General features: G+C 36.0%; 2 protein-coding genes and 1 long non-coding RNA gene across 5 annotated transcripts; 2 read left to right on the top strand and 1 right to left on the bottom strand.

The window, feature by feature from the left end:
- On the top strand, window positions 750–12304 carry LOC109223758 (vacuolar protein sorting-associated protein 25-like). The gene is made up of 7 exons (XM_019388178.1): window positions 750–1361; window positions 6871–6960; window positions 8804–8943; window positions 10356–10409; window positions 10513–10601; window positions 11615–11690; window positions 11898–12304. Exons 2-7 carry the CDS (start codon window positions 6902–6904, stop codon window positions 12017–12019), a joined length of 540 nt encoding a protein of 179 aa, XP_019243723.1. The 5' UTR covers window positions 750–1361; window positions 6871–6901; the 3' UTR covers window positions 12020–12304.
- On the bottom strand, window positions 12375–26431 carry LOC109223759 (protein AE7-like). Its single transcript, XM_019388180.1, has 6 exons — window positions 26289–26431; window positions 25670–25822; window positions 24617–24722; window positions 24426–24525; window positions 13290–13335; window positions 12375–12797 (listed from the first exon to the last, which is right to left on the bottom strand). The coding sequence occupies exons 2-6, from the start codon at window positions 25791–25793 to the stop codon at window positions 12697–12699; spliced, it is 477 nt and encodes a 158-aa protein (XP_019243725.1). The 5' UTR covers window positions 25794–25822; window positions 26289–26431; the 3' UTR covers window positions 12375–12696.
- On the top strand, window positions 13387–21274 carry LOC109223760. 3 transcript variants are annotated; one of them, XR_002067657.1, is made up of 4 exons: window positions 13387–13743; window positions 14171–14229; window positions 14747–15104; window positions 21176–21274. It is a non-coding gene; the product is annotated as an uncharacterized LOC109223760 (long non-coding RNA). The 3 variants fall into 3 exon arrangements; XR_002067656.1 differs by lacking the exon at window positions 21176–21274 and having other exon boundaries at window positions 14747–17958; XR_002067658.1 differs by lacking the exon at window positions 21176–21274 and having other exon boundaries at window positions 14742–17958.

Raw genomic sequence — 27347 nt, 5'->3', positions numbered from 1 at the left:
CTACTATGCTATATTAACAAAGAAAATTGGCTAACTAGTACAAAAGGCTAAGTATAAAACAAAAATTTGGGCCAACTTAAGTATGCTGCTTTGGGCCTGAAGTAGTGCAATCTCGTAACAATTTTTCATTTACATTCGTATTAAAGACACCATATGCAAATTTTCTAAGAAGATTTATTTTTTATTTTTCTGGATGTGTATGGAGGAAGTGAAAACAGCTTTCTCTTGAGAAATCATTGTGAGCACCTAATTTTTGTCCTATATGAAAATAACTCCTAAAAAATAGACCAAGAATAATTTTAATTGATTTTTAGGAGTTTTTCTTTGATTTGTTGCATTTCATGCATTTTTAATATTTTAAAATCATAGGAAAAATCATAAAAAATTGCCACATTTTAATTTCATGCCATCTTAGATTCAATTCGCATGTAGGAATTAATTTTATTAAGCAAGAAACCACAAAATGGTCATTTTTTCATATTTAGATTTTAGCCTTTAAAATTAGCATTTTTTCTTTAGTTCTAAGTTAATTAGTTGTTTTAATATTAAAAATAGGTAAAGAATTTTATTTTTTACAAAAATAGATTGATTTAGAATTTTTTTTTAAAAAAGAAAGAATATATTTTGATCTTGTCTCTTTTAAAATTGGCCAATTTTTAAAATGGCCCAATTAATTTTTAAGCCCCAAACCCGCCTGAGGCGACGCAAACCGACCCAAAACACACACCCTTCAATTAAAAGCTAGCTCCTAGACCTGAGTAATCAGATCCACCCCCTCCAAATAGGTGAGACCCCAAACTAGCGCCGTTGGGTTCAGCTCTAAGCAGACCCCTCCCCTCCCTGCTCCTTCTTCATTCTTCTTCATTATCACAACCTAAGAACACACAACCAGACCCCTAATTCCCTTCCCCTTTCTCTGAAGAAGCAGCGTCGCTGCTGACTTCTTCTTCTTCGTTCCCCAGATATACAGAGAAACGGCGCACCCTCCCCTCCTCTTCACTCCCTCAGATAACTTCCCCCTCTCATTCCTCTCTGATTTCATTAACACACCCACGCAATTAGCCACGACCTAAAAGAAAAGCTTAGAAATACAACAAAGCCTTCACATGCATTGAAAAGAGAAAATCTAAAGTTAGAGATATTTGGAGATCTGGAAAGCAGAGTTCTAAAAAAAACAGAAATAAAAAGGGGATTTCAGAGCTTGATGGAGTTGTAGAGCTTTGTTCGAAGCTGTGAGTTTAATTTGAACTCAAATCGCTGTTCGATTCTGCTGAATTTTACTATTCCGGGAACTGCTGAGCTTCGGTCGAGTTTGCCTCTGCCTTTAGTCGATTTATTCAAGTTTTTCTTTGTTCATCCAGGTTAGTTTGAACCTTTCTGTATTATGCTTTCAATAAATGAATGAAAACTGTTGGATTCCTATTTAGTTTTTTTCCCCACTTATTTGTTCAAGTATGACTGGTGCTAATTCTGTTGTTTACCGAACGTGTATTTGGCCTCCATTTGACTGAAACAGTTAAGTAACTTAAAAATGAGATGTTTATGTGAATTACTCGTTTCATGCTCTCAATTAGGACACTGTTGTTATTTGTGAGCCTTTGATTGGTTGGATTTGTAATGTCAAAGCCAAGAGATGGGCTCCAGGAATAGTTCATATGCTGTTTTTAAACTATTATATGCAGATTTGACGCTGAATGACTCTCAACGAGTTCAAACATCATTTCTATTCTAGTTCAGTTATGTAATCAGTCATTGGTGGATTGAATTTGAATTTGAGCTTCGTCCGTAGGAACAGCTTCACATTTTAGTCTTGTAAGTATCCTGTGAGGTTCGAAGTGATCCCTTAGTTGTTCTCCAATCCAGCACGTTAACTATCCAACAAATGTTCCATTCTAACATCAACAATACAACTCCATAGTTGCTGCAAATTGGCCCCAAGACCGGCACGTTACTGCTGAAAATCAGCCACGAAAACTCTATTTTTCAGCCACAAAATTCAATTCTGAAAGCTCCCTTAAACCACTCCAAAATCCAGCCATAACAAGCAGTAAACGCAGCCACTAGATGCGAGCAGAATAGTTCAAAATGCTGCCCTTTTCTCACTTGAAAACACTCCAAAACCAGCCCCCCAAAAGCCATGGAAATCAGCCTTACACCCACCTGAAAACTCCATGAAAACTGCTAGGAAACTCCAGCTGAAAACGCAATAAAACAGCCCCCGAAATCCAGCCCGCAAAACACTACATAAAGCTTATCTTGTTCTTGGTTAATACATGATATTTTGTGTTGGATGATCATAGTAGTCTTTATGCTTATATGAATATAATGCTTCAGATATTTCCCTAGAATGTTTAAATAAGTTTGATAAACTCACTTTGTTTGGGACTTAGCTTGCGGATATTTTGTGTGGATAAATTGATCTATTGATTCAAATGTATAGATCTCACTGTAATTGCTAGTTACAGTGAATGATTTGAAACTAAAACCAATAGCTAATTGAATCAAAAAGGTGTTAACTCTATGAACATCTGTAGGTTATGAGTTTAAGCTTTGGTACACTTGATTCCCGAAATAATTTTCATACCTCAACGGCATCACAATAATCTCAAACTTACAAAGAAATAATTCATGAACACCGTAGTTTGCTTTAGTCACGTAATTAAATCATTACAACTATGGGTACGGTTCCCGTGGCGTAGTTGATATACCTAATTTCAAATTAGTTTTAAACATGAACATCTGCTAGTTGATGACAATCCTTTGGAATAAATTGAGGCGTGCCATCCACAATTGAATCCCATAATCTATGGCCCTCACATAATATATCATAACTAGTGTAGAAAACACTTTGAACACTCGTAGTTTGCTTTAGGCGCGTTTATGATAAAATCATCATAGCTACGGGTACGGTTCCCGTGACGTAGTTGTGATACCTAATTTCCAAATTCGGGGTACATTTATGTGACCCGGTCCCAACTTCTAATAACTTTAATAAATTAAACATGTTGTGGATCGTGGGTACAGTTCCCGTGACATGATTCACAATATGTATCAAACAAACAAGTGTACGACAATCGTAACTTGTTCTAGATTAATTCCATAAAATAATTAAAAGCGGTTATAAAGCTAAAAATGCACAATAGGTTTAAAACATGTAGTAAATCAGATAATAGGCCAATTATTAATAGTTTAAGCGACCGTGCTAGAACCACGGAACCCGGGAATGCCTAACACTTCTCCCGGGTTAACAGAATTCCTTACTTAGAATTTCTAGTTCGTAGACTTTAAAATAAAGTCGAAATTTCCTCGATTTGGGATTTTAAAATAAACCGGTGACTTGGGACACCAAATAAACTATTCCAAGTGGCGACTCTGATAAATTAAATAAAATAATCCCATTTCGAATAATGTCACTTTAAATGGAAAAACTCCCATATACCTTCGGGTGTAAAAAGGAGGTGTGACAATCATTATTCAAATTATTAGTTGCTCTGGTCGTGAAGTGCCCTCTGATGATGATTGGCTGTACCTATTCCTGGTTCTATCCCTGAAGTAAAATAGAAACACTGCATTTTGTTCCCTTTACAAATGTTGACAGAGCTTTTAAAATTCCAATCTTTAACTCCCAGACTCCACGAACAGCCATTGAATTCCATATAGTCTAACCTCGCTTTTGATTTTTATCAGTCATAGAGTATTCTAAGTCTTCATGAAAACATACATTTAGAATACTCTATGACGGAACAAAATCAAATGTTTTGTTGGACCTGTATAGTATATGGAATTCTACTACTGTTGCTGTATATGGAATTCTATTACTGTTTCTGGACTAAATCACGAGGTCAGAGTATTAGCGTATTCTAAATCTCGATATATCACTTCGTCCTTGGACTAAAACCACGATATATCACCTGAACTTCGTTTCATCTTCATGCTAATAAGCCAAGTTCCTGACAACAAATTCATGTCTGATATGTAGGAAGAAAGAACTTTCGATGTAGCTAAACCTTCTATGCAGTTGTTTGTCATGCTTTTTTAACAAGGGAAAAAGGCCAAATTTGTACCTATGCTATTGAAAATTAGTAACGTTAATACCCGTTTCTACTTTCCGTGCAAAATCATACCTACCGCAGTGTTTTTGAGAGCGCGAAGCGCAAAAAAGCGACAGGGGCTCGCCTCGCTTCAAAAGCGAAGCGCAATTATGAAAATACATATAATATATATAATAATTAATTTATAAATTGAAATACACATTAAAAAATCAAATAAACTAAAATATAACATATATATATATATATAATAATAATAATAATTAATTTTCTGAAATACATATAAAATTAATCAAACTGAAAATATAACAGATATATAATAATTGATTTATAAACTGAAATACACATTATAAAAAATCAAATAAACTAAAATATAACACACACACACACACATATATATATATATATATATATATATATATAAAATTAATTTTTTAAACTGAAATACATATAAAATTAATCAAATAAACTGAAAATATAACATATATAAAATAATTAATTTTATAAACTGAAATACACATTAAAAAATCAAATAAACTGAAAGATATAACACATATATATAATAAGTAATTTTATAAATTAAAATACATATTAAAATTAAGAAGAATAAAAGGGAGGGAAAAAAGAAAACCAACGCCTGCCCTAGCTGTGCAGACGCTGGAGGAGAAAAAGTGAAAAAGAGAAGAAGAAGAAGGAAGAAAGAAGGAAAAAGAAAGAAAAAAAGAGCAGAATCTGGACGGGAACAAGAAGAAGAAAGAAAGAAGAAAGAAAAAAATGAGAAGAAGAAAGGAGAAGAAGAAACTTACCTGGAAACCCTAGTTTTGTGGATGAAGAAGAGAGAAGGGGTCTCTGTTTTGTCAAGCAATTACAGAAGCGAGGTTAGGGGTTTGTTTTGTATAAATTAAAAACAGACCCAATCTTTTTTTTTTTTTAAAAAGGCCCAGCTGCGATTTTTGACCAAAAGCGATCGATTCGTCGCTTCGCTCGCCTCGTCGATTTTTCCTCTGAAGCGTGCGCTTCAACTGTTCGCGTCGCCTTAAGCACAGAAAAGCGATGCTCTGTCGCGTCGCTTCGCGCTTTAAGCGACGAAGCGCGCGCTTTTCCAAACACTGACCTACCGTTAGTAAAGTATATAAATTTGTCCCTAACCCCAACAGATTTCCTACGTGGCACCGCTACCCCATAATAATTTGCCAACTAGGCATATTTTTACCCATTATTTTAGAAACCGGCCCCACCCTTATAAAAACCGGCCCCACCCTTATAACCTGTTAATTAGTATCTTCTAAGAACTTTTTACAGTTTCTGCAGTATCTGATGACATTGCTAGCTCCAAAAGTTCCAGTAGGTTCTCATCTGAAACCACACCAATGTTTCACCAATCTAGGGAAGGAAAGAAATATCAGAAGAAAAATGCTCGGTTTCATGCCACGAAGGGAAAAAATAAATGGAAGAAATTGAAGAAATTATTATGGAATGTGTAAACATGCACATCAACTCACCAGATCATTTACCAAAGAAGTAGTGATTCGTTTCCCCAATAAACTCAACTGGTCTAACATGGTTTCTGCATCTCGATGTGATCTGTCTGCATTTAAAGCAATCAAATCTAATGCTTCTGACTCCACATCCAAATCCTCATCCGAAGAAATCTTCTTCAATCTGAGCACAATATCACCATCCCTGATTTTATTGAAGAGGTACTTCTGGCACCGAGACAATACAGGACGCGGCACATTGTCAAGATCAATAATCACAAAAATGAAGACAACTCGTGGTGGTGGTTTTTCAAGGAACTTCAGAAATGCTAGCCATGTCTTTGAAGGCAGCAAGTGACATTCATCAACAACAAAAACCTTGAATCCTAAAGAAGATGATGGCTGACGTGCTGTCAGATTCTTTAGAAGATACTAATTAACGGGTTATAAGGGTGGGGCGGGTTTCTAAAATAATGGGTAAATATATGCCTAGTTGGCAAATTATTATGGGATCCCGGTGCCACGTAGGAAATCTGTTAGGGTTATGGACAAATTTATATACTTTACTAACGGTAGGTATGATTTTGGACGGAAAGTAGAAACGGGTATTAACGTGACTAATTTTCAATAGTACAGGTACAATTTTGGCCTTTTTCCCTTTTAACAATGTCAAGCAAAACGCATTTATGCTTGTATTTTAAGAATTCAAAATTTTCTTTTGTTTTGGGTCAGATTCTAAGAATTCAGACTTGTCTTTTATTTTTTTTGGGGTAAATTTAGGCCCCATTTGGCCATGAGTTTGCCAAAATAAATTTGTGATTTATTTTCAAAACTCATGTTTGGCCATAAATTTTGCCCATATTTTGGCAAAATCCCAAATCCCAAAATCAACCCAATTGCTGATTTAGGGCAAAAATCCCAAAACTTGGGAATTATATACATATTTTTCCAAAATAAAGTTGGGGAATATGTTTTGAAAATGTTTGTCCAAACACATTTCCATCTTCAAACCAAACTTCACCCAAATTAGATTTTTCAAAACAAATTTGGAATCTATGGTCAAACGCTAGCTTAATCTTTTAAATGTTGATTGGACCAGAATTATTCACAAACCAGCCCGTATTCGTCCCGTATAAATATAGACAGGTTGTGTTATGCCTCCTTTTTATTTTAACTCATTTATAGCCGTAGACCGTAGTTGTCGTTGTTTGTTTTGAACCCGTCCAAATCTAATCCAACCTGCCATTGCTAGTGTCAGGTTAATTTTGGTGATATTATTCTCTTCTCTTTCTTTCTTTCTTTATGTCTTTATTATTACAAGGGGCTATTTTTTGAACAAGCAGGTAAGGCAGAGAAGGAATTAGTTCAAGAAAGATGCAGAAGCTGGGTGAATTCAAGCTGCCTAACTTCTTCCACTATCCACCTTACTTCACGTAATTTTCTCCTTCCTTTATTTCCTGTCTCCATATATATCCTTGCCTATATTTGAACAAGTTCGGTCAATATATATGATGGAAACCCTATCCTTGGACGGGGTGATGAACCTGCAATTTGGCAGCAGTAGATATCAATCAACGATGCCTCAATCCCAATTTCCCAAATCAGTGGAGGGTTGCCTATACGAGTCACTGAATTTTTTGGTATGGTGCATGATGGATGTATACATTTGCTTATGAGGGGAAAGTAAAATTGCTTGAGAAAAGTTCTAATCAGGGGATGCAGTCATAGTCTCAGTATTTGGATGACAAATCATTTAGATCTACCTGCAGAAATTTAGTTTGGATTGCACTTTGTTGCTGTATCTTGAAACGACCAAGCGTGAATTGTTTTTATGGATTTCTGATAAGCTAATGGTTGTTATCAAGTAATTATTCCGATACCTGTTCCATTCATCTGCTATCCAGTCTTTTCTTGGGTAGAGGAAAACATGTTTTTCCATTTAATCTGTAACTTATATAAGATTTTCATAGTATATAGTAGGAGTGGCGAACGGGCGGGTCGGTCGGATATGGGATGGGTTGGAAACGGGTAATGAAAAAACAGATAAATTATCCGACTTGACCCATATTTAATACGGATAAAAAACGGGTTAACCGGCGGATAATATTGGTAACCATATTATCCATGACCTCGTGAATATGATCACTTTTGGGTGAATTTCTAGTTTCCCAAACTTAAGGAACCCCCAATTTGAGATTTTACAAATGTAAAAGTTAAAACCCGTTAGCTATCCATTGGTTATCCATTTTCTAAATGGATAATATGGTTCTTATCCATATTTGACCATTTTTAAAAAGTTCATTATCCAACCTATTTTTAGTGGATAATATGGTTGGTTTTCATTATCCAACCTATTTTTAGTGGATAATATGGGTGGTTAACTGTTTTCTTTTTACCTTTTGGCCACCCATACTATATACACAGCTTTTCTTATTGTTTCAGTCCAACCTTTTATCATGTTAGGAAAGCTTGTTTTTAGTTTTATGAATACAGTTTTCTGATGGTCTATCCGTTGCATGTTTTCTGATGGTCTATCCTTTGCATGTCTCTGCTCTTTGTTGGTCATTTTGTTGCCAAAACAAAAGTATCTCTTTTTACTTATCAAAAGAAAAAGAAAAGACAGCTAAAGATCATATAGAAGTAATTTCCACTTACTTTAGCCATTGTGCAATCATCAAATCTTTAATTAATCAATTTTTTATATGGTAGTTGAAAACAGCAATTTGGCCTTTGCCCATGAATTAAACTTCAGATAGTTTGAGCAAAAAAATCATTTTTCTCTTCTTGGATTATGTAATATAGTCTTCAATCTTGTGGAAAAAAATTAATGTTGTTATGTAGTAGTTATTTATCAAACAAATTGTGTTTATTGAAATGTGAAAGTTCAAACTTTTAAATGATAAATACTACAGTTATATCTGGTCTAAAAATTCTGCTGGATTTTTTGAATCTTCAATCTTGGATCCCGTTATTAGGATGTAATGAAGCTAACACCGTAGTATTTTTTTCTTGAAAGTGGAGGATTTCGGTTTAACATCTGATGGTGTACATGCAAAGGAAAATGACATTCTTTAGACTATATGTGAAATGTTGACCTGTAACTTTAAGCATGGTGGTAACATATCTTTCAAGGGGATTTAGGATGGTTTCTCACAAAAAAAAATTATTATCTTTATTTGCTGCGCATTAAATTAAACTTTTCTTCGAGACAATATTAGAAGATTCTTGGTGTGGAATTTATGTTTTGCACATAGGATAATTTTTCTTCTTTCCTAGTTTGCAGCCCGTAAGGGAGACTAGGGAGAAGCAGATACAGCTATGGAAGGAGCTCATAATTGATTTCTGTCGAACCCAAAAGGTCTTTGTAATTGGGCTGGAGGAACACTTTCCATTGTTCAGTAATCCTGCTATTGAAAGTGAGTGCTTCTTCTTATTAGTGTCTTATATATCTGATGTTTAGCTAAGGAGCTGCGTTTTATATATTACCCTAACTATTGCTTTGGGTAAAATGAACTCAAGGTACCTAGAAATTCATAATGCTAGTTACCTAGAACATCAGTGGAATGTAAATACCTCCTCCATTCCAATTTATGTGAAGTTTAGGATGTTAATTTGACTTGTACTATAATAGTGATAATGGAAGAAGAATATTAAAGTGAGAGTTTGAAAAGTAAGTCGTGATATTTTATACAGAAAGCATTACATCAAAGTTTAAAAATGCATATGTTAATGAATTTGAATTTTTGATGAATGTTAAAGGTCGTGAAAGTTGTATAGAAATGAAATGGTGTCAATATTCTGGAACATACCAAAATGAGAAGAGTTTCATCCAAATTCGAAGGAAAGGAGTAATGATCACCCTCTAGAGTTGTCTCCTTTTGTTTGGTGGCATGTGCATGCTTGTAGAAGTGGAAAACAGTGGCTCTTACAAGATTTCAAAGCAAATCTTTATTTGATATTAATCAAGGAAGCAGAGACGGAATAGATATTCTCATGCATGCACACACAATTGAACTAAGATGATCTAGTCCCAGCATTGCATATAATTTATCATGTTCAGCCAAACATATGCAAGTTCCTTTTTCATTTTCTCTACTTTTGCTGATTTTCAACAGTTTGTTGATAACAGAGATATACTACAATCAGGGAAGGAAATGGATTAATTACATGTAAATCAATAGGTTACCAGCCTAATTCCAAGGAAGTGGGTGGACTGGATATGGTTTAGGAAAGATAATAAAAGCAGCTGTTAAACAGAAAAAGGAAGTAAATGCCACAAAAGTTGAATTGGCGTAAAGTTTCATATCCATTTAGAAAATTTCTGCTATAGTATCAAAATATCACGGGATTATCTAACAGTCACATGCCATGGAATAATCCACGTTTAGCTTATCTAGCAACATGAAATTGTCTTTAAACCACATGTGCATAGCCTCCAATGAGTTTCGTTTCCTCTGCAAAATGTTTTCAAGGGAATAAGAAATTCTCATAAATGATCAAACTGTAAAAATTTATGTTATGGGGTTTAATGGAGTGAATAGGTAATACTTATTCATCTGGAGATCAAGGTTTCTGAAGAGATTTCTTCAATCATTCTAATTCTATGACGTGAAGTATGCATGTCAGTTCATAGACCATATTAACAAAAAGAAATTGTCAATTGTCAACTGTTTTAATTTGCAAAATCCTGCCTCTTTAGCTAATTGAAAATGTGCTAATCTCTTTATGTGGTTTAGCTTGCCTCTGACTGGGTGAAAATGTTTTTAATCTGGAATGTTGGCAATTTTAGTATTCCACAACTGAATACAGTTGATCTCTGATAGTGCAGGATCTCTGAGTCATGAAGCTAGGGAGGCATTTCTCTCAGCTTTGGTTTCTGATGGTAAGCGATCTTGCCAGTTCTAATGATCATGTTGAACCTATTATTGGTATGAGAGTTCACTATACTGCAGAAGGCCAGATCTCTAATTCTGATCTATTTGCAGGTCGTGCAGAATGGATGGATAAAGACCATAGAAAATGTCTAATCTTATGGCATCGCATCCAGGACTGGGCAGACTTGATTGTAAACTTTGTGAGTATGCAAGTCTTAACTCAACATGCTAGTCGATTATAGAACCCGGTAGGTTAGGAATGTGTCTGTGTTTGAGGAGACTACAGTATGTTTAGTTGAGTGGATATAGGACTTATTCTAGGCTATGATTAGTTGAGTGGATATAGGACTCATTGTAGGGTATCATGCTCAAATATCATATGCTGTTATTATACTAACAAAAAGGTAGAGATTGTCCAAAAGAGCCTTTTTTAACTTTAAACCATGTTTTAAATTGTTTTACAAATGTTTTTGAAATTTTACGGCAGTTACAGATCCCCATAATCAGGGTGAAGATGGCATATGGTAAACATCTGCACTGGAACTGAAATGATGAAGTGGAGAAAGTTTGGGCAAATGGGAAAACCCCTAATTTCCTTTCCCTATTTTCAGTTCTTTAACAGTCTTATACTCCCGGTCAATCCATGTTCCTCATGCTCTCCCTCACTCCACCCTTACCACCCCATCTAACTATTTGGGCAAATGGGAAAACCCCTAATCTCCTTTCCCTATTTTTCATTCTTTAATAGTCTTATACTCCCGGTCAATCCATGTTCCTCATGCTCTCCCTCACTCCACCCTTACCACCCCATCTAACTATCTGAGAATATAACCATTTTGCTTCTCTATGGGTTATTCATTTATATAAAGAGTGGCGCTGCGTGATCCTGTTTATCATCAATCTTCAACAACCCCCGGAAGACATCTTCCTAGCTTCCATTTTTCCTGCTTTCTCGTTCTTCTTAAATTTTATCTGAAGTCTCTTTCGGAGTTTGCTCGTTTGAGTTGAATTTTTCTCAGAGAAAGGAAATAGTAACCAATTAGGTTCTATTTGCGGACTGCTATATACCATATTTGGGGATGGATGCAGTCTGGTTTTGGAGATGTTTGATGAACTATTATTTAACCTTGTTCACACTGTAATTGTGTTTGCAATCTACTGCCATTCCCCAGCCTTATCGGATTCCTTATGGTAGTATTATTTATTTGATTAGGTAAAGGAGTATGGGCTGGACGACAGTGTTATGACAGTTGAAGAAATACGTTCTGGGACGGAGTCCCGGGGAACAGGTAAGATTTGGGTTTTAAAATTTGCAATTTATTAGGTACCACACATTGGTTACTATTTCCTTCTTCTTCCTTTAATCTTTTGCATTTATTGTCTTGGCATTTCACTTGCCTTTTATGCATAAACATGTTTAGATAGACTGAGAATAGTTAATTGTTTCAATTGCTTCCTAATCATGTCATCTGTCTTTGGCATTTTGTATTGCACAGAGCTTCATGGAGTGGACCGTACAGTTCTTGTGCGAGCTTTGAAGCTGCTTGAACATAAGGGGAAGCTTGCGATATTTAAGGGAACTTCAGCTGATGATGAAGGTGTCAAATTTTCTCTGTAAACCACCTTGATGGACTCCTTTTGCGTACAATGAGCGAGAATTGTACTGAGTATTTATGTCGTGAATTACTTGGTGGGAGCCAAATGGGATGAAATGACTTCTTTTCCAACTTCTGAAACTGAATTCTCCGTATTTTTTGAATTTCCATCAGTCATCACGTTACACGGTGTTACACGTAGACGACTGGGAATTGGGACTCCCACGTCATTTGATAACACTCCTTTTTCACTTGTCTTGAGGAAAAATGAGATTTTGAAATTATTAAATATTTGGCATTGGGTGCAGTATCACACTAATTTTGAAAGTAGAATTTGCACGAATCCAAATATTGCAATCTTCTAAGTATGTCATAACGAAACCGCCAACAGTGGATGCGTTTACTATTTTTTAATCCAGGCTTTGCAAGTACCATTTCATGAAAATCCAAGACCTGTATATATTACAGGCTGAAAATACCAAGTAGGATGACATAAATATATTGCAATACATCTCTTCATGAAGATACAGCCTCTCGTACCAGCTACGACATTGTGATTTCACAGTTTAACTAAAGAACAACCTTATTAATCTAATGAATTAAATAAAACCAATGAAAAGAGGTTTAAAAACAACACCGCGTAATATGCCATGAGGAAAGACTTTCAGGTTGTATCTCCATATACTGAACAAAGACATTCTCATGCATAAGATGGAGCAAGGCATTCGTCAACCATGTCAACAAGGTTAGGGTTCTCCAGTGCTGCAGCTACCCGTTCTTTATCATTCAACTGCTTATTTACTGCAGCGAGAAAATAAATGATCAGTTGCTGGATATATAGCAATTGCACGCTACTCCTATAAAAGCTCTCTAGTGCTAACGCTTTATGATTTAAAAAAAAGAAAAGAAAAAGAAACCTGTATGGTTTTCTCTTTTCCGTTTCTTTTCTTCTGGGATGTGTTAACTTTTTGATAGTTACTCAGGGATATATTATAACTTTATGTTAACAAAAAGGCCGAACACCATATACGAAATAAAAGAAAAGCCAAAATCAGCTCTATGGCCGTGCGGTATGTTAAAGAGGGCAAATATAATAAGCACAGTTTGTGAGCATCCTTCCTTTTGTCAAAGCAAATAGGGAGTGACAAATGCAGGCCTGGCAGTTCAAATGGAAGAAGTCCAGCATAGCGACAACTAGATTGGAGCTAAGATTGTTGTGGGTAGTGGTGGTTAGAGGAAAATGGTAGCTAAAGATTGGATGTTCTATGACAGATATTGACAGACAGACAGTACCTGCAGCTTCCGTTGCATGACTCCCAGGTGCTACTCTAATATCCACCTGGCAATATAACAAGGATATGTTAACAAAAAACAAACAGACCGGAAACATGTAAATAGATTAGCAATTTAACACAGCTAGCTATCAACAAAAAACTTCAAGGATGAGATATTTGCATAATATTCAAACAAAATAAATGAATTCCAACAGGTCTTTTCATCATTGTTGTAGTTTAGAATGCAATCTAAAAATCTATATCTATATTATTATGCCCTAAACTAAAAAGTCAAATTACTTTAATACCATTTTTAAACATCTAACTATCCTACTTACAAGTCAAACGCTACGCTTAGCAAACCCCAATCTAACGGATTCATACGAAGGGTTGCCTTCTCAGAACAAATACTATTACTCATTCGTATGAATAGATGTGCCCTTTCGGGGAAAATCCAAATAGTGGGATCTCAGGTAAGGTAGTTTTTTTTCTTTTTTCTTTTCATTGCTTGCTTTTTCTTCCTTCTCTTTCAAAGAACGTTGAAGTATACGTCTAAAACATGTTTCTCAATTTTGCTCCCTTTGGTACTAATTCTTGATGTACTGTTGCCTTTGAAAATTGTGACTTCCGCCCACATATATAAAATAATCACGAAAAAAAGATTTTCTAACATAACATGAAACTTGGACAAGATGAAATGATTTTAATATCAAGAAAAATCTATAACATGTTGTTTGTCCTTGTACCTTTTTTGTTAATAGTTAGGATACAGAAAAGGGGATAACAATGTCAAATGAATAAACATTTGCATTTCCCTTTTTTTGCAACTAAATCCAACTTTTTTTGGTTTGGTCTAATAATATTTTACCTGTTCCTTATTTAATATTATTTTAATGGCAGATAAAGAAGATTGAAAATGAAGACAAAGAATCATAAGTCAATGAAAACAAGACAAAAAGGTATGCCATCTTTTTGCATTGCATATATTGTTGTCCTTCTTTTCTTATGAAAATTAAATTATGTAGGCATTTTCTGCCATTAAGTGTGTCATTCTATAGATTATTGGTTTCATTTTTGTCATTTATTGTTGCAAGTGTTAAGCACTGATTTTTGAGTTCATAACAACGGATTAAATTACGAAAATATCAAAAAATTACATTTAGCTTAGTTAGAATACTATTTATTGCTTTGCATCCAATGTAAAACCTTTTGTACTCTTCTAATAAGCTATTTGCATTAATTGTTCGCACAACTAGTAATACCTCTATTTTAAGTTGTTAAAGAATGAATGTAGACATATTACTTGTACTATACATAGCATAAGTATTGAGATTTGATAGCAGATTTTTAGGACTTTCCTTTTACTTCTTTCCATAGTTAAGATCCTATGTACATGTATATATATGTATCACTTCATGGAATAAGACACCAACTTTGATTCTTCCATATCTTGTTTGTCACATGGTATCAGAGCAGGTGTTAAGTTTGAAATCCGGCCGAGAAATAAACGGTCTCACTGGAACTTGACTGGTTTTAGGAGAGTCCTTTGGTCTGGCGAAGTAACTCTCACCATCAATCCTTTTGATATACATGTTTCCAGAATCTGGTGGTCGGATTCATTGTTAGTGAAGCCCACGCACCGGCAGAGGAATTCTGACATAATCTGCCTCGACGGCGCGTGAGAGATCGGTTGGAGACTTGGTTCACTGTTCCTAAGTCACATCATTATTTTCAGCGTGTTTCTAGTGGTTTCTACTCGAACTGACCACGATTTGAGAAGGCTTTCTTGCTCCTAGAAGTGCTGCTCATTAACAGTCTCATCCAAAAGTCCCAGGTTACTGATTTCCATCTAAACTTTGTTTCTTCCATCTTGATTTGGTCCTTCGCATCTACCAACCTATTTTGAGTCTGAAGATAATCTAGTATTTCTGAGTTCTTTTAGTGGTGGAATATACTTCATTATTCTTGGTTATATTTCCTGGTGGAGTATATTACTGGTTTGTGTGATTTGTTGGTGCATCATTGGTTCTTTGGTTTGGCCATATTTTTGGTGGAGTATATCTTTATTGGCTATCTGCTTGGAACTTAGTTAATCTCTTCTTCAATATATTTCGTTAGTTTTATTAGAATGACTATAAACAGTAAGCAAGGAGGAAATAGTGCTACAACTCCTAGTCCAGCAATCTTGGTCTCGGATGAGTTTCTTGAGTTCCTTCAATATCATAAATCAATGAAGGAATCTTCCTCAGTTACTGGTTTTGCTGGGTCAGATAAGACATGTCTTATCACCTCTTCAAATAAATGAGTGATTGATTCTGGTGCCACAAATCACATGACAGGTAATCCGAATGTTTTTTCTAGCTTTCGATCACACAAAACACCCTCTTCAGTTACTGTAGCTGATGGAACAACTTGTAGCAGTGTTGGATCTGGGACTGTTAAACCAACTTCCTCTATTACCCTGTCATCTGTATTAAGTCTACCAAACTTGGCCTTTAATTTGATTTATGTTAGTAAAATCACTAGAGACCTTAATTGTTGTGTAGCGTTCTTTCCCAATCATTGTTTGTTTCTAGATCTTATGACGAAACAAATTACTGGTAAAGGATATTATCTGGTGATCTCTATATCCTCGATGAATGGGAGCCACAGTCTATTGCATGCTTCAGTATCGTGTCTCCGTTTGAAGCACATTGTCGATTGGGGCATCCCTCTCTGCCTTTGTTGAAGAAGCTCTGTCCTCAGTTTCAGAATATTTCTTTATTGGATTGTGAGTCATGTCAATTTGCAAAACATCATCGCATCTCGTTAGGTCCAAGGGTTAATAAGCGAGCTAAGTCAGCTTTTGAGTTAGTTCATTCTGATGTTTGGGGACCATGTCCTGTTGTTTCTAAAACCGGGCACAAGTATTTTGTCACTTTTGTAGATGATTTTTCCTGGATGACTTGGATTTACTTTATGAAGAGTCGCTCTGAAGTGTGTACTCACTTTTCTGCCTTCTGTGCTGAAGTCAAAACTCAATTCAATACTTCAGTGCGTATTCTAAGGAGTGATAACGCTAAAGTATACATGTCAGAGTTATTTCAGTCCTACATGAGACAACATGGTGTACTACATCAGTCTTCATGTGTTGATACACCCTCTCAAGATGGAGTTGCTTAGAGGAAGAATAGGCATCTACTTGAGACAACTCGGGCACTTTTGTTCCAAATGAAGGTTCCTAAACAGTTCTGGGCTGATGCGGTCTCCACGACTTGCTTCTTGATTAATCGCATGCCACCTACTGTGCTTGGTGGCAATATGCCTTACATTGTTCTTTTTCCAAACAAGTCATTATTTCCCGTGGAACCTAAGGTGTTTGGAAGCACATGTTATGTTCGAGATGTTCGACCATCTGTTACCAAGCTGGATCCCAAGGTGTTGAAGTGTGTTTTTTCTTGGTTATTCTCGCCTTCAGAAGGGGTATTGGTGTTATTCTACTGAACTTGGCAAATATCTGGTGTCAACTGATGTAGTGTTTTCAGAGACTATACCATTCTTTTATGCACCTCCCATCTCTACAAGTCAGGGGAGGAAGATGAGTGGCTAGTATATCCGATTACCCGTACTTTGACAGAACAATCAGATGATGTTTCTCCATCTCCTAGCTCTTCTATCGAGCACCAATCGACTATTCTGCCTTCAACACCTGCTCCAACTGTGTTAGCAAGACCACCAATTGTTCAAGTTTACTCGCGGAGGCGAGAGACAAATGATACAGGTCCTGCATCAGTTCCTTCATCCTCTGATCCTCTTCCGCCTGATCCTCCAGAAGAGACCTTCCCATTGCTTTACGCAAAGGTACACTTGCAAATCCACATATTCTATTGCTAATTTTGTTTCCTACGATCACTTATCCCCTGCGTCTAGATCTTTGATTGCGTCTCTAGACTCCATTTCTATACCCAAAATAGTGAAAGAGGCTTTGAATCATCCTGGATGGTCTGAAGCCATGCTTGAGGAAATACATGCCTTAGAGGAAAACCATACTTGGGATTTAGTGAATTTACCTAGTGGAAAGAAAGCAGTGGGATGCAAATGGGTCTTCGCTGTCAAAATTAATCCAGATGGTTCTGTAGCGAGACTTAAGGCCAGACTTGTGGCCAAAGGGTATGCTCAGACTTATGGAGTAGATTATTCTGACACCTTCTCTCCGGTTGCCAAACTTACTTCTGTCCGCTTGTTCATTTCTCTAGCAGCTTCTGAGAATTGGCCTTTGCATCAATTGGACATTAAGAATGCCTTTCTTCATGGTGATCTTCATGAAGAGGTGTATATGGAGCAACCACCTGATTTTGTTGCTCGGGGGAGTACGGGAAGGTCTGTCATTTGAAGAAGTCCTTGTATGGCTTGAGCCCGGGCTTGGTTTGGAAAATTTAGTGAGGTAGTTCAATAATCGGACTGAAAAAGAGCAAATGTGATCATTCACATTCTACAGGCAATCAACAGCTGGATCTATTCTCCTGGTTGTATGTGTTGATGACATTGTTATTACAAGAAGTGATTATGCAGGAATCTCTTCTCTCAAATCTTTCTTGCATACTAAGTTTCATACGAAAGACTTGGGACAACTGAAATATTACTTGGGAGTGGAAGTAAATAAATGCAAGAAGGGGATTTTTCTATCTCCGAGAAAGTATATTCTTGACTTACTGGCAGAAATTGGTAAGTTGGCTGCCAAGCCTTGCAGTACTCCAGTGGTTCCTAATTTGCATCTTATGAAAGATGATGGCGATCCAGTTAATGATCTAGGTAGATATAGGAGGTTAGTTGGGAGATTAAACTATCTCATTGTGACTCGTCCAGATATTGCTTTTGCTGTAAGTGTTGTTAGCCAGTTTATGTCCGCTCCTACGGTCAAACATTGGGCAGCACTGGAACAGATTCTACGTTACTTAAAAGGAGCCCCTGGACTTGGTATCTTATACAGCAATCATGGGCATTCTCACATTGAGTGTTTTGCAAATACGGATTGGGCTGGATCCAAAATTGATAGAAGGTCTACTGCCGGCTATTGTGTCTTTGTGGGTGGAAACTTGGTATCATGGAGAAGTAAGAAACAGAATGTTGTATCTCGATCCAGTGCAGAATCGGAGTACAGGGCTATGGCACAGACAACGTGTGAGGTTATGTGGATACATCACCTTCTCACGGAAATTGGGATAAAGCATACTACACCAGCAAAACTTTGGCGGTGATAATCAAGCCGCTCTTCATATCGCCTCAAATCCGGTGTATCATGAAAGGACAAAACATATTGAAGTTGACTATCACTTTATTCGTAAGAAGATTCAGGAAAACTTGATTTCTACTAGTTACGTGAAGACATGAGAGCAATTGGCTGATTTATTCACAAAGGCGTTAAAGGGAACTCGAGTTAATTATCTTTGCAACAAGCTGGGCATGATTAATATCTATGCTCCAGCTTAAGAGGGAGTGTTAAAGAATGAATGTAGACAGATTACTTGTACTATACATAGATAGAATAAGTATTGAGATTTGATAACAGATTTTTAGGATTTTCCTTTTACTTCTTTCCATAGTTAGGATCCTATGTACATGTATATATGTATCAATTCATGGAATAAGACACCAACTTTGATTCTTCCATATCTTGTTTGTCACATAAGTTATATAGGTATACTAATTAAATAAAAATAGTTACTGCCAATGCAAGTTGTAACTTGTTTAAGATTATTAATATTCATTTTAATTCATAATAGAAAGTACATAACCTATCTTATATTATTAAACTTATATTATGTCTGCTTTATCGACCTAATCATCTCATATTCAGTTAAAATGACAACAGAAGTAGAGCTAGCAAAATAATGTGTCATTTATTAATGACGTACAAGAAGGGGAGTTTTGGAGTAATAGTAAAGTCATATGACCTATATAGGTCATAGAATCGAGTCATGCAAGCAGCCACTAATGTTTGCACCTAGGGTAGGTTATCTACATCACACTCCTTGAGGTACGGTTCTTCCTCGGACCCTGCATGAACGCGAGCTATTTTGTATAACGGGTTGCCCTTTTTTATAATTAACTACGTACAAATATGCATCGGACTAAAAGATAAAAATATAAATAACTCGAAGAGGTTTAGAGAGCATACAAAAATCCAAGTCAGAAAGGTGTTTTCATTTCAGGATTATAATGATTTGGTATTGACTTTTTGAGTTGATTGTTAGTTAGTGATCATAAGATTTTACTATGTAAAAGTTGATTATGGAAAGAACATTATAATAAACGAAAAGTTATTGATAAATGATTTCTGGCACTTGAACAATAGAACATATAAAAATTAGTTTTTATTGAACTAAAATTATTATTTTTCTCAATTAACTTATTTTTAGTTTGTTAATTATTTATGCAATTTTCTAGCATTTGATTACATGCAAAAATGTCTGTGGCATATGGAATATGGTAATGGTAGAAGCTACAAATGGTGGGAAATGCAACTACGAAAATATTATTTGGTGATTGAGTCGGAATATTAAAGTTCAACAACAATTTACATGTACTGAATATATTGGTACGAAGCAAGGGTTACAGATACATAAAAGAAAACAACTTACATTTATATGTACCGATTTCGTGACTTGGAAGTTTTCAAAAAACCTTACGTCTATATGTAGTCATTTTTTCCTGGAACCAATAGTTATTTTTATTATTTATTAGTAGGAGTGAATTGAGTCGTCTGTTTTGATGGGTTGTTTATGAATGTGAGTTTTATATCTTCTAAAAATTAAGATCTATACATGAGTATATATGTATAAACTTTTATTCTCATCTTCATAAGATCAAATTACATTTAAGCATAGTGACATCGACAAATAAGTCATAACATGATGATCCAAACTGATCATTTATAGAAACTCGAAATTTATCTTTTCATGCATAATTATCAAATCCAAGCATTATTTTAATAATATTAATAAAAGTTTACAAAATGTGTACTGCATGACTAAGCATACACGTGCAACGCACGTATAGAGAAACTAGTTGATGTAATAAGGCACAGAGAGACTGAGTTACACGTCTGATACAGATTATCCATATTATGTACCCCAAAAGTAATTAAAGCACAAGGAAATTTCAAGGTGACAACTTTTGCTGCATAGGAAGATTGACAATGAGAATGCGATTTGCCATTTAACCTGAAGACTGAACGGAAGGGCTAGAATTTTTTCCCCATCCACAACTATTGTGATATTGAACGCTCGACTACCAATCACTTTTGTCAATCAACTAAGCTACAATCTCAAACTAGTCGAGATTTATTTGAATCGCCTATATCCATTTAACATCAGGTCCATTTATTCCAATAATAAATAATTTGTCTTGTAAGGAAAATTGAGAGTTCTCCACAACTAAAGGGTTCTCTAAACCACAGATTTATCACGTTTATCCCTACCTTTATGTACAAGTCTTTAACCAAAACTCGAGTGGCGTGCCTTGCTGGTTGGCAATCCCAGGAGCATGTTTAACACAAGATAATCTTAAATAGGAGAGGTATAATACTATGTAATAGATGCTATTTCATGCATTGGAGAAAGTGAAAGCCTAGACCATCTGTTCTAACATTGTCCAGTGTATACGTTGTGGAATCTTTTTGGTATTAGTTGGGTGATGTCTAGTAGCTCAAAGGAAGCTTTTGTTTGCTGGAAAACCCATCAGAAATACATGGTAGATGATCCACAGTGTATTATTTGGTGCATATGGAGGGAAAAGAAATCAGAGGTGTTTTGATGGAATTGCAACTCCAGACATGTTCTAAAAGCTGGATGTTTAGTCTTATCTTTTTTGCTTGGTGTAATTTTTGTGTTGTAACTAATCCCTTCTGTTTTTGGATTTTGTCAGCTACTTGAATTTTGAGAGAGGAGACAAGTAAATGTACAGGAGCTAACTCTTTTTGTAATAAGTTGCATCCCCTGGATGTTTATTGAATGAAATCTTACTTTACCTGATTAAAAAGATTCTCTAACCAGACTAAAGAACTTAAATCAGAAAACAAACATGTAATTGGCTGACCACTTAGCCTTAAGATGAGTGTCTAGTCTGATGTTGACTCTATTGAAGTAGAAAATACATATCTTATTAGAGAAGATTTTAGCTTATAAATTCTGAAGGAGGGGGCTCAAATTCAGGGTCTTACTGTCTTAATATTTCAAAGTATTTTGGTGAAATGCCTAGTTTAGAAACTGGTATTAATGTAAAGCAGCCAATAATTAAAGCACAGATTTTATACATGGAATGGAGAAGAATAGTCATGATATGCTGATCAAACTCAGAAGAGCTTTTAACAAACGGAAAAGGTCCTGAAATCTACTATTAGAAATTGTTTAAAATTATCATCCGTTATACTATTGGGTCAGAAAAATCCTTACCGTCTTACCATTCAAACACATATTCCCCTTCTTTGACGGACTTTACACGTGGCACGTATCCAAGGCTCTTGGTCCATCAGGTTTTAAATTAGACTTGACCTGTTCCATTACCCGCTATCCGACCATTAAATTTGTCCCCTCCAACCAAGTTTCCTCTCTTCCACTCAATACAATACTCTCTCATTTCTTCCACACAAAAATATTATCTCTGCAGCCACTCTCTAACCCTAAGCCCTCCTCTCGTACGCGACAAGCAAATATCTCGTATGCGTTGGTCCAATTTCGAGCTCCTATGTATTTCCAAAAACAGCAAATACTGCACTCTTAGTGGGAATAATCTTATTCCTCAAGGTTGTCGTCATTGAAGATCTTCATTTTTATCATGGAATAACTGGACTTTGGTCATGGAATAACCAGATCCATCATGTCAATCATCTGGTTTTCTATTGCAAGACAATCAATGTTGGTTGCAATCTGTTATGGCCTGTCCTTTGCTTTCTTCTTGTTTTCAAAGCCAGAAATGAAGTTTTAATCTCAGTATCCTCTTCCCATTTGTTGATCCATGTATTAACAACTCCCACAGTGCATTCATCCTTCATATAAGTATATAATAGGATTAAAAATGCTTGAACCATCTTTATATAAACGATCCATGTCACATTTCTGATTACAAATGGAGTTACTACTGCATAATGGGGCGGCTTTAAGTTGGTTGGGGAGGGTCAAATTTAACGGGTCAGGTATCGGGTAATGGGGCGGGTCAAGTCTAATTTAAAACTAGATGGACCCAGAGCTTTGGATGTGTGCCACTTGTCTAGTCCATCAAAGAAGGGGTATATGTGTTTGAATAGTTAGACGGCAGGGGTTTTTCTGATCCAACAGTATAACGAAGGGTAATTTTAATCAATTTCTAATAGTAGCGGGATATTTCAGGACCTTTACCGTTTAACAAATGACGCAGGAAATCATGGCAACTTCCGTATCAAACTTAGAACTTCAGAGTTAAATACTAGTTAACTAGTTCTTGATTGACTAAAGGATTACAGGTTAGGCTGTCATATTAACCGAAAGTTATAGGAAGCAGAATGCCAATTTTTATATCAGGAGAACTACTGAAAAAACAAATTAAAGAAACTAGATTAATCAGAGGGAAAAAAAGTCGGTTCTTTCTACTGATAGAAGATAAGGAGAAATCCGACAATTCCCATTAGAATGGCTAAAGCATTTTTTAGTATACGAAAGTTAAAAAGACTAGAAGAAAAATATTAAGAGTTAAAAATCCACACATAGAACAGTATTTAGAAGAGTAGCAAAGGTGAATCAGCTTACCTTAAAAAGTTGTGACCACTTAACGGCTTGCAAATAAAGTTTTGAGACAATAATTAGAGAAAACTTCTTACAAGTAGTTGGACTGCTTTAATCAAGGCCAGAAAATGGTAAACTACTTTGAAACCACATTTCCGGTGAGAAAACGTAAATGGAATCATTTTAAGAAACACTTCTAAGTTTTTAAGTGATGTCAATCTACTTGATTACTACATTACACGAAGGAATAACTCTCTATTACCACTCTTCTGGAAAATATGATACACAAAATAAAGCAAATTGACATGACACAAATTCATTGATTTATTTTACTATTATCATTTCCCAAGTTACTTCTATATAACAAAATTACACCCAAAACCATGATTTAGACCACAGATTAGACTATACATTCGAACCTTCCATTCCAAATTTTTTCCCACAGCCTTCACTCGTCCCACCTCCCTCTCAAATGAAGCAAAGCCAGAGCCACAGGCGACTAGATCGATATCTTTATAGCATTTAAAGGGGAAACATATATGACATAACACCAATGAAGCAAAACCAGAAGTGTTGTCATTGTTATTCATCAGAATTTGGAAGGGGCTGGAATAGAAGAATTCAGAATTACAAAGATCGGCTGTAATTTCAAAAACCAAGCTCAATAGAGTTCCAAGATTCCCAACTATTTCTGTAGAAAATGAAATTGATTGTGGTCACTAGGCAGCTACGATGAAGCAAGCTGAGGGATGTTCAAGCTAGAGTAACAAGAACCATAGGCAGATGGATAGGTGCATACACTCTATGCTCGAGCTACTAATAAATTATACACTCTATGCTCGAGCTACTAATAAATTATAAATACTCTCTCTCTCTCTCTCTCTCTCTCTCTCTCTCTCTCGCTCTCTCTCTCTCTCTCTCTCTGTATCTTTGTGTGCATGTCCTTTTTCCTTTTCCTAATTCTTGTCACTTTGTTTTCTTTACTGCGCATCGTTTTAGACACAAAAGGAAAACTTTCCATTTAATACTCAACATACCACAATTGAAGTAATGGCTTGGTTGAATTAAATTAAGGCCTGAAATTGGCCAGATTACGATACTTGCCGTGTTGGTCAGAATCTACCCACACCCAGTAATAACACGTTTAAGAAAAGGTAACCATATTTACAAATGGCTGAAGATTTTGGAAAAAAATCACGAGACTGTAGGATATATGCCTGAAGATTTACGCCAATTAGTGCCAAGGAAATACACATACAGCCACATGTGACCTCATTTCCAGTAAGCTAAAGTAAGCTGTAATTATAGCACATCAATTATAACATAACATTCTGTCCACTGTAATATGCTTTTTACAGGAAAAGATGTGTAACACACATAAGCCTATTGAATCGTAATAGAAGGGTGATGAAGCACACCTTATAACGGGAAGGCAAACATCGCATAAGTTTCACACGCAAGCATAATCCAATAACGGTCGCCATGCTGCAATGTTCAACAGTAGGCGTGAATGTGACCCTGAATCCAAGAACTTCCTCTTCTTAGACAACATAAAAAATGCCACAAGGAATCAAAACAGGAACATATGAAACAGATTTAATTATCTCACCTTACATAGCTCCGCTCGTCATTTACCTCAACAGCATCTTCTGTTATAACTTTCAGCTCTTCCAGAGAATAGGGATGCTCGGGATCTTTTATATCTCTAATATGGTGTAAGAATGTTAAGGAATAATTGACTTTTCATAGCTAAGAAGTTTCCCCAACTAAAACTTCACACTTGCTTAGTTCCCTTCAAAATGACACAATGAAGACCAAACAGGGAGAACAGTACCTCAAATAGAACTGGAGGTAGCACGGCCCTACAAGTTTCCGTAACACATGATCCAAATATATTCCATCATTTGCTAGGAAAAGTAAAACAATGTGAACTTTGAATTGCCTTTGCTGAAATCCCAAAAAACATAAAACAACGTTGAAGGTGCAAACAATGCATGCCCTCCGCAGACCCCCCCCAAAAAAAAAAAAAAAAGCAAACAAAACAAATCCAAGAAAAAGCAAAGAAGACAAGAGAAACATAAGTAAGTTTCTTTGGTTTCCTGAAAATTCACACTACAGATAGAAAGGCCATGCTTATACAGAAAATGGCGCATAGTAACTGACACGTACTTCTATCATCCAACATATCCCCTCTTTTTGTAAAGTAACTATATACTTAGTATGCCTAATTCACTCCAAATTCCTTCTAGGGTTAGCCAAAATAGAAGATGATGTTAAAATGAAAAGGGAAAGCTTATAAACATACCTCGTACACCAAGGTGCTGAAGGTTTTTTTACTTTGTCTTTCCTATAAAACTACATGGCACAGCAACAAACATCAAAAACAACTATAACGAAAATTAACTCTAGTTTGCTATTTCTCTAGGTATTTTCCAGAATAGTATGTTAGTGCTATTCAGAGACTCAGCATGCAGGTTCGCTATGGATCACATGTACTGCTCCATACGAAATCTGAAGGATTGAACATAAAGCTCTCACAGATTATGAAGTGGATGAATTTTAGCCTCATCGAAATTCCCTTATCCTGGACAGATTAATTTCACGTCTAGCATAACAAATTAAGAACAAAATCCGATTTCAGCCATCATTAGCACAAGGATATCAAAAATCTCTAGCTGGTCGATAGGCTCAGCTGTATATTCATCCGCAACACTTGGAGCACTCCTATCTCGACGCTCCTTCTTCTCATACACAATAGGGTTGGCATTTATCAATTCAGAAACCATTTTCAGGTCCAACTTTGATAAAATTCACCCTACAATAATGATAAATGTAAAGATCAACACGTGAGAAGTAATAAATTTAACAAACTGCAAATTGTCTTTCTTGGCCACCTCATCAAACGAAAAATCAATACCTAAACTTACCCCTACCCCCCCCCCCCCCACCCCCCACCCCCAAAAAAAATTCACACACCCACACACACATGTACACACATCAAGCTGAAGTAATCGAGGAATTAAAAGTACCACAGTTTCCAAATAAAAAAATAAACTAACAAAATAATTAGTTTTACAGACCCTCGTGACTTTCTTTGATAACAGAGGCATGTGCAGAAATTCGAATACTGATAGTGAAAAACATAAAAAATCACCAATCCTTTTTAAGGGCCGTGAGAATTTTTCCCAGAAAGATTCAAAATAAGTGCAAAGGGTCCAGTTAAAAATAACAAATTCAATAAGAAAACAATAAAGGCATATGCTTTAATAGGTTTAACTCACAAGTTCAGTTTCCAATCCGGAAAAAATAACTGTATCTGGTTAAGGGGAAAAAAGAGAATGATATATGAAGAGACGGTGGGGAAAAGAGAATGTTGGCGGGGAAGAACAACTCCTAAATCTTGGGACTTAAACGGGTTGTAAATATCTTATGTTTGAGATGGATGTTTAACGGGCGGGCTGGGACGGGCTGTACCCAAAAAAAAAATCAGCTCATAAGGTTATCATTCTGGGCTGTTAGCGGGTTGTGTTTTTGCGGGTTTTATTGGGCCCGTACGGGTTTGGGCGGGCCGAGCTAGTGTAATTTTTTATTTTTTTAATTAAATTAACGGTCCAAATAATTAAAAAAATAAAAAAAAATTGTAAAGGTAACCAGGCTGATAACGTGATTTCGCCCATTAACAACCCGTTAATGGGTTAACGGGCTTAGCGCGTACGGTGCACCGTTATCCAAAATATGTTCGTCCAAAACCCGCCCCCCGACCATCCCGTCCAAGCCCGCACATTAAGCTACAGTAACGGACTGAACCGGGCTAATCCAGATTGAAGCGGGTTGAAAACGGGTCAGCCCGGCCCGATTAACAACTATCTAAACTATTCAATTTTGATATGTCAAAAGTGAGTATTTTTTATTTTGAAAAAATATTTAATTTGAATTATTTTTAGATTTAATAAAACTCATATTTCGAAAGATAAAGTTTATGCTATTTTTGTTACCAGTGAATGATGCAAATTCTTGATGTATAGTTTCTAATTTTTGCCCTATTTCTTATGTCTAGTGCATAATTTTTGCATTCTCAAAATTATATAAACTGTGACCACCAAAGGATGTGGTGCAATGGATGAGACTTTTCCTCCCTTAACCAGAGGTCTCGGATTCGAGCCCTGGGTATGAAAATCCTTGGTAGGGAACGCTCCTCCCCCCCCCCCCACCCCCGAATGGGGCCTTACGCGGTGCGAATTTCGGATATAGTCTGGCTCCAATGCGGATACCGAACACTGGGTGAGAAACCAAAAAAAAAAAATTTATATAAACCGTTATTTATTTTTCTTTTATGAAAA

The sequence above is a fragment of the Nicotiana attenuata genome, chromosome 3 (assembly GCF_001879085.1).
Source record: "Nicotiana attenuata strain UT chromosome 3, NIATTr2, whole genome shotgun sequence".
NCBI lineage: Eukaryota > Viridiplantae > Streptophyta > Magnoliopsida > Solanales > Solanaceae > Nicotiana > Nicotiana attenuata.
This window is presented reverse-complemented; position numbering and strand designations above follow the sequence as displayed.

What these genes read in the sequence shown, in the direction of transcription:
- LOC109223758 (XM_019388178.1), top strand. Translation starts at nt 6,902, where the DNA reads ATGCAGAAGCTGGGTGAATTCAAGCTGCCTAACTTCTTCCACTATCCA. An exon ending in CACTATCCACCTTACTTCAC is followed by an intron (nt 6,961 to 8,803) that starts GTAATTTTCTCC and finishes CTTCTTTCCTAG; the next exon opens with TTTGCAGCCCGTAAGGGAGA. An exon ending in CAGACTTGATTGTAAACTTT is followed by an intron (nt 10,602 to 11,614) that starts GTGAGTATGCAA and finishes TTATTTGATTAG; the next exon opens with GTAAAGGAGTATGGGCTGGA.
- LOC109223759 (XM_019388180.1), bottom strand. Translation starts at nt 25,793, where the DNA reads ATGGTTTCTGAATTGATAAATGCCAACCCTATTGTGTATGAGAAGAAG. An exon ending in GTTTGCCTTCCCGTTATAAG is followed by an intron (nt 13,336 to 24,425) that starts GTGTGCTTCATC and finishes TTATATTGCCAG; the next exon opens with GTGGATATTAGAGTAGCACC. An exon ending in TCATGCAACGGAAGCTGCAG is followed by an intron (nt 12,798 to 13,289) that starts GTACTGTCTGTC and finishes TTCTCGCTGCAG; the next exon opens with TAAATAAGCAGTTGAATGAT.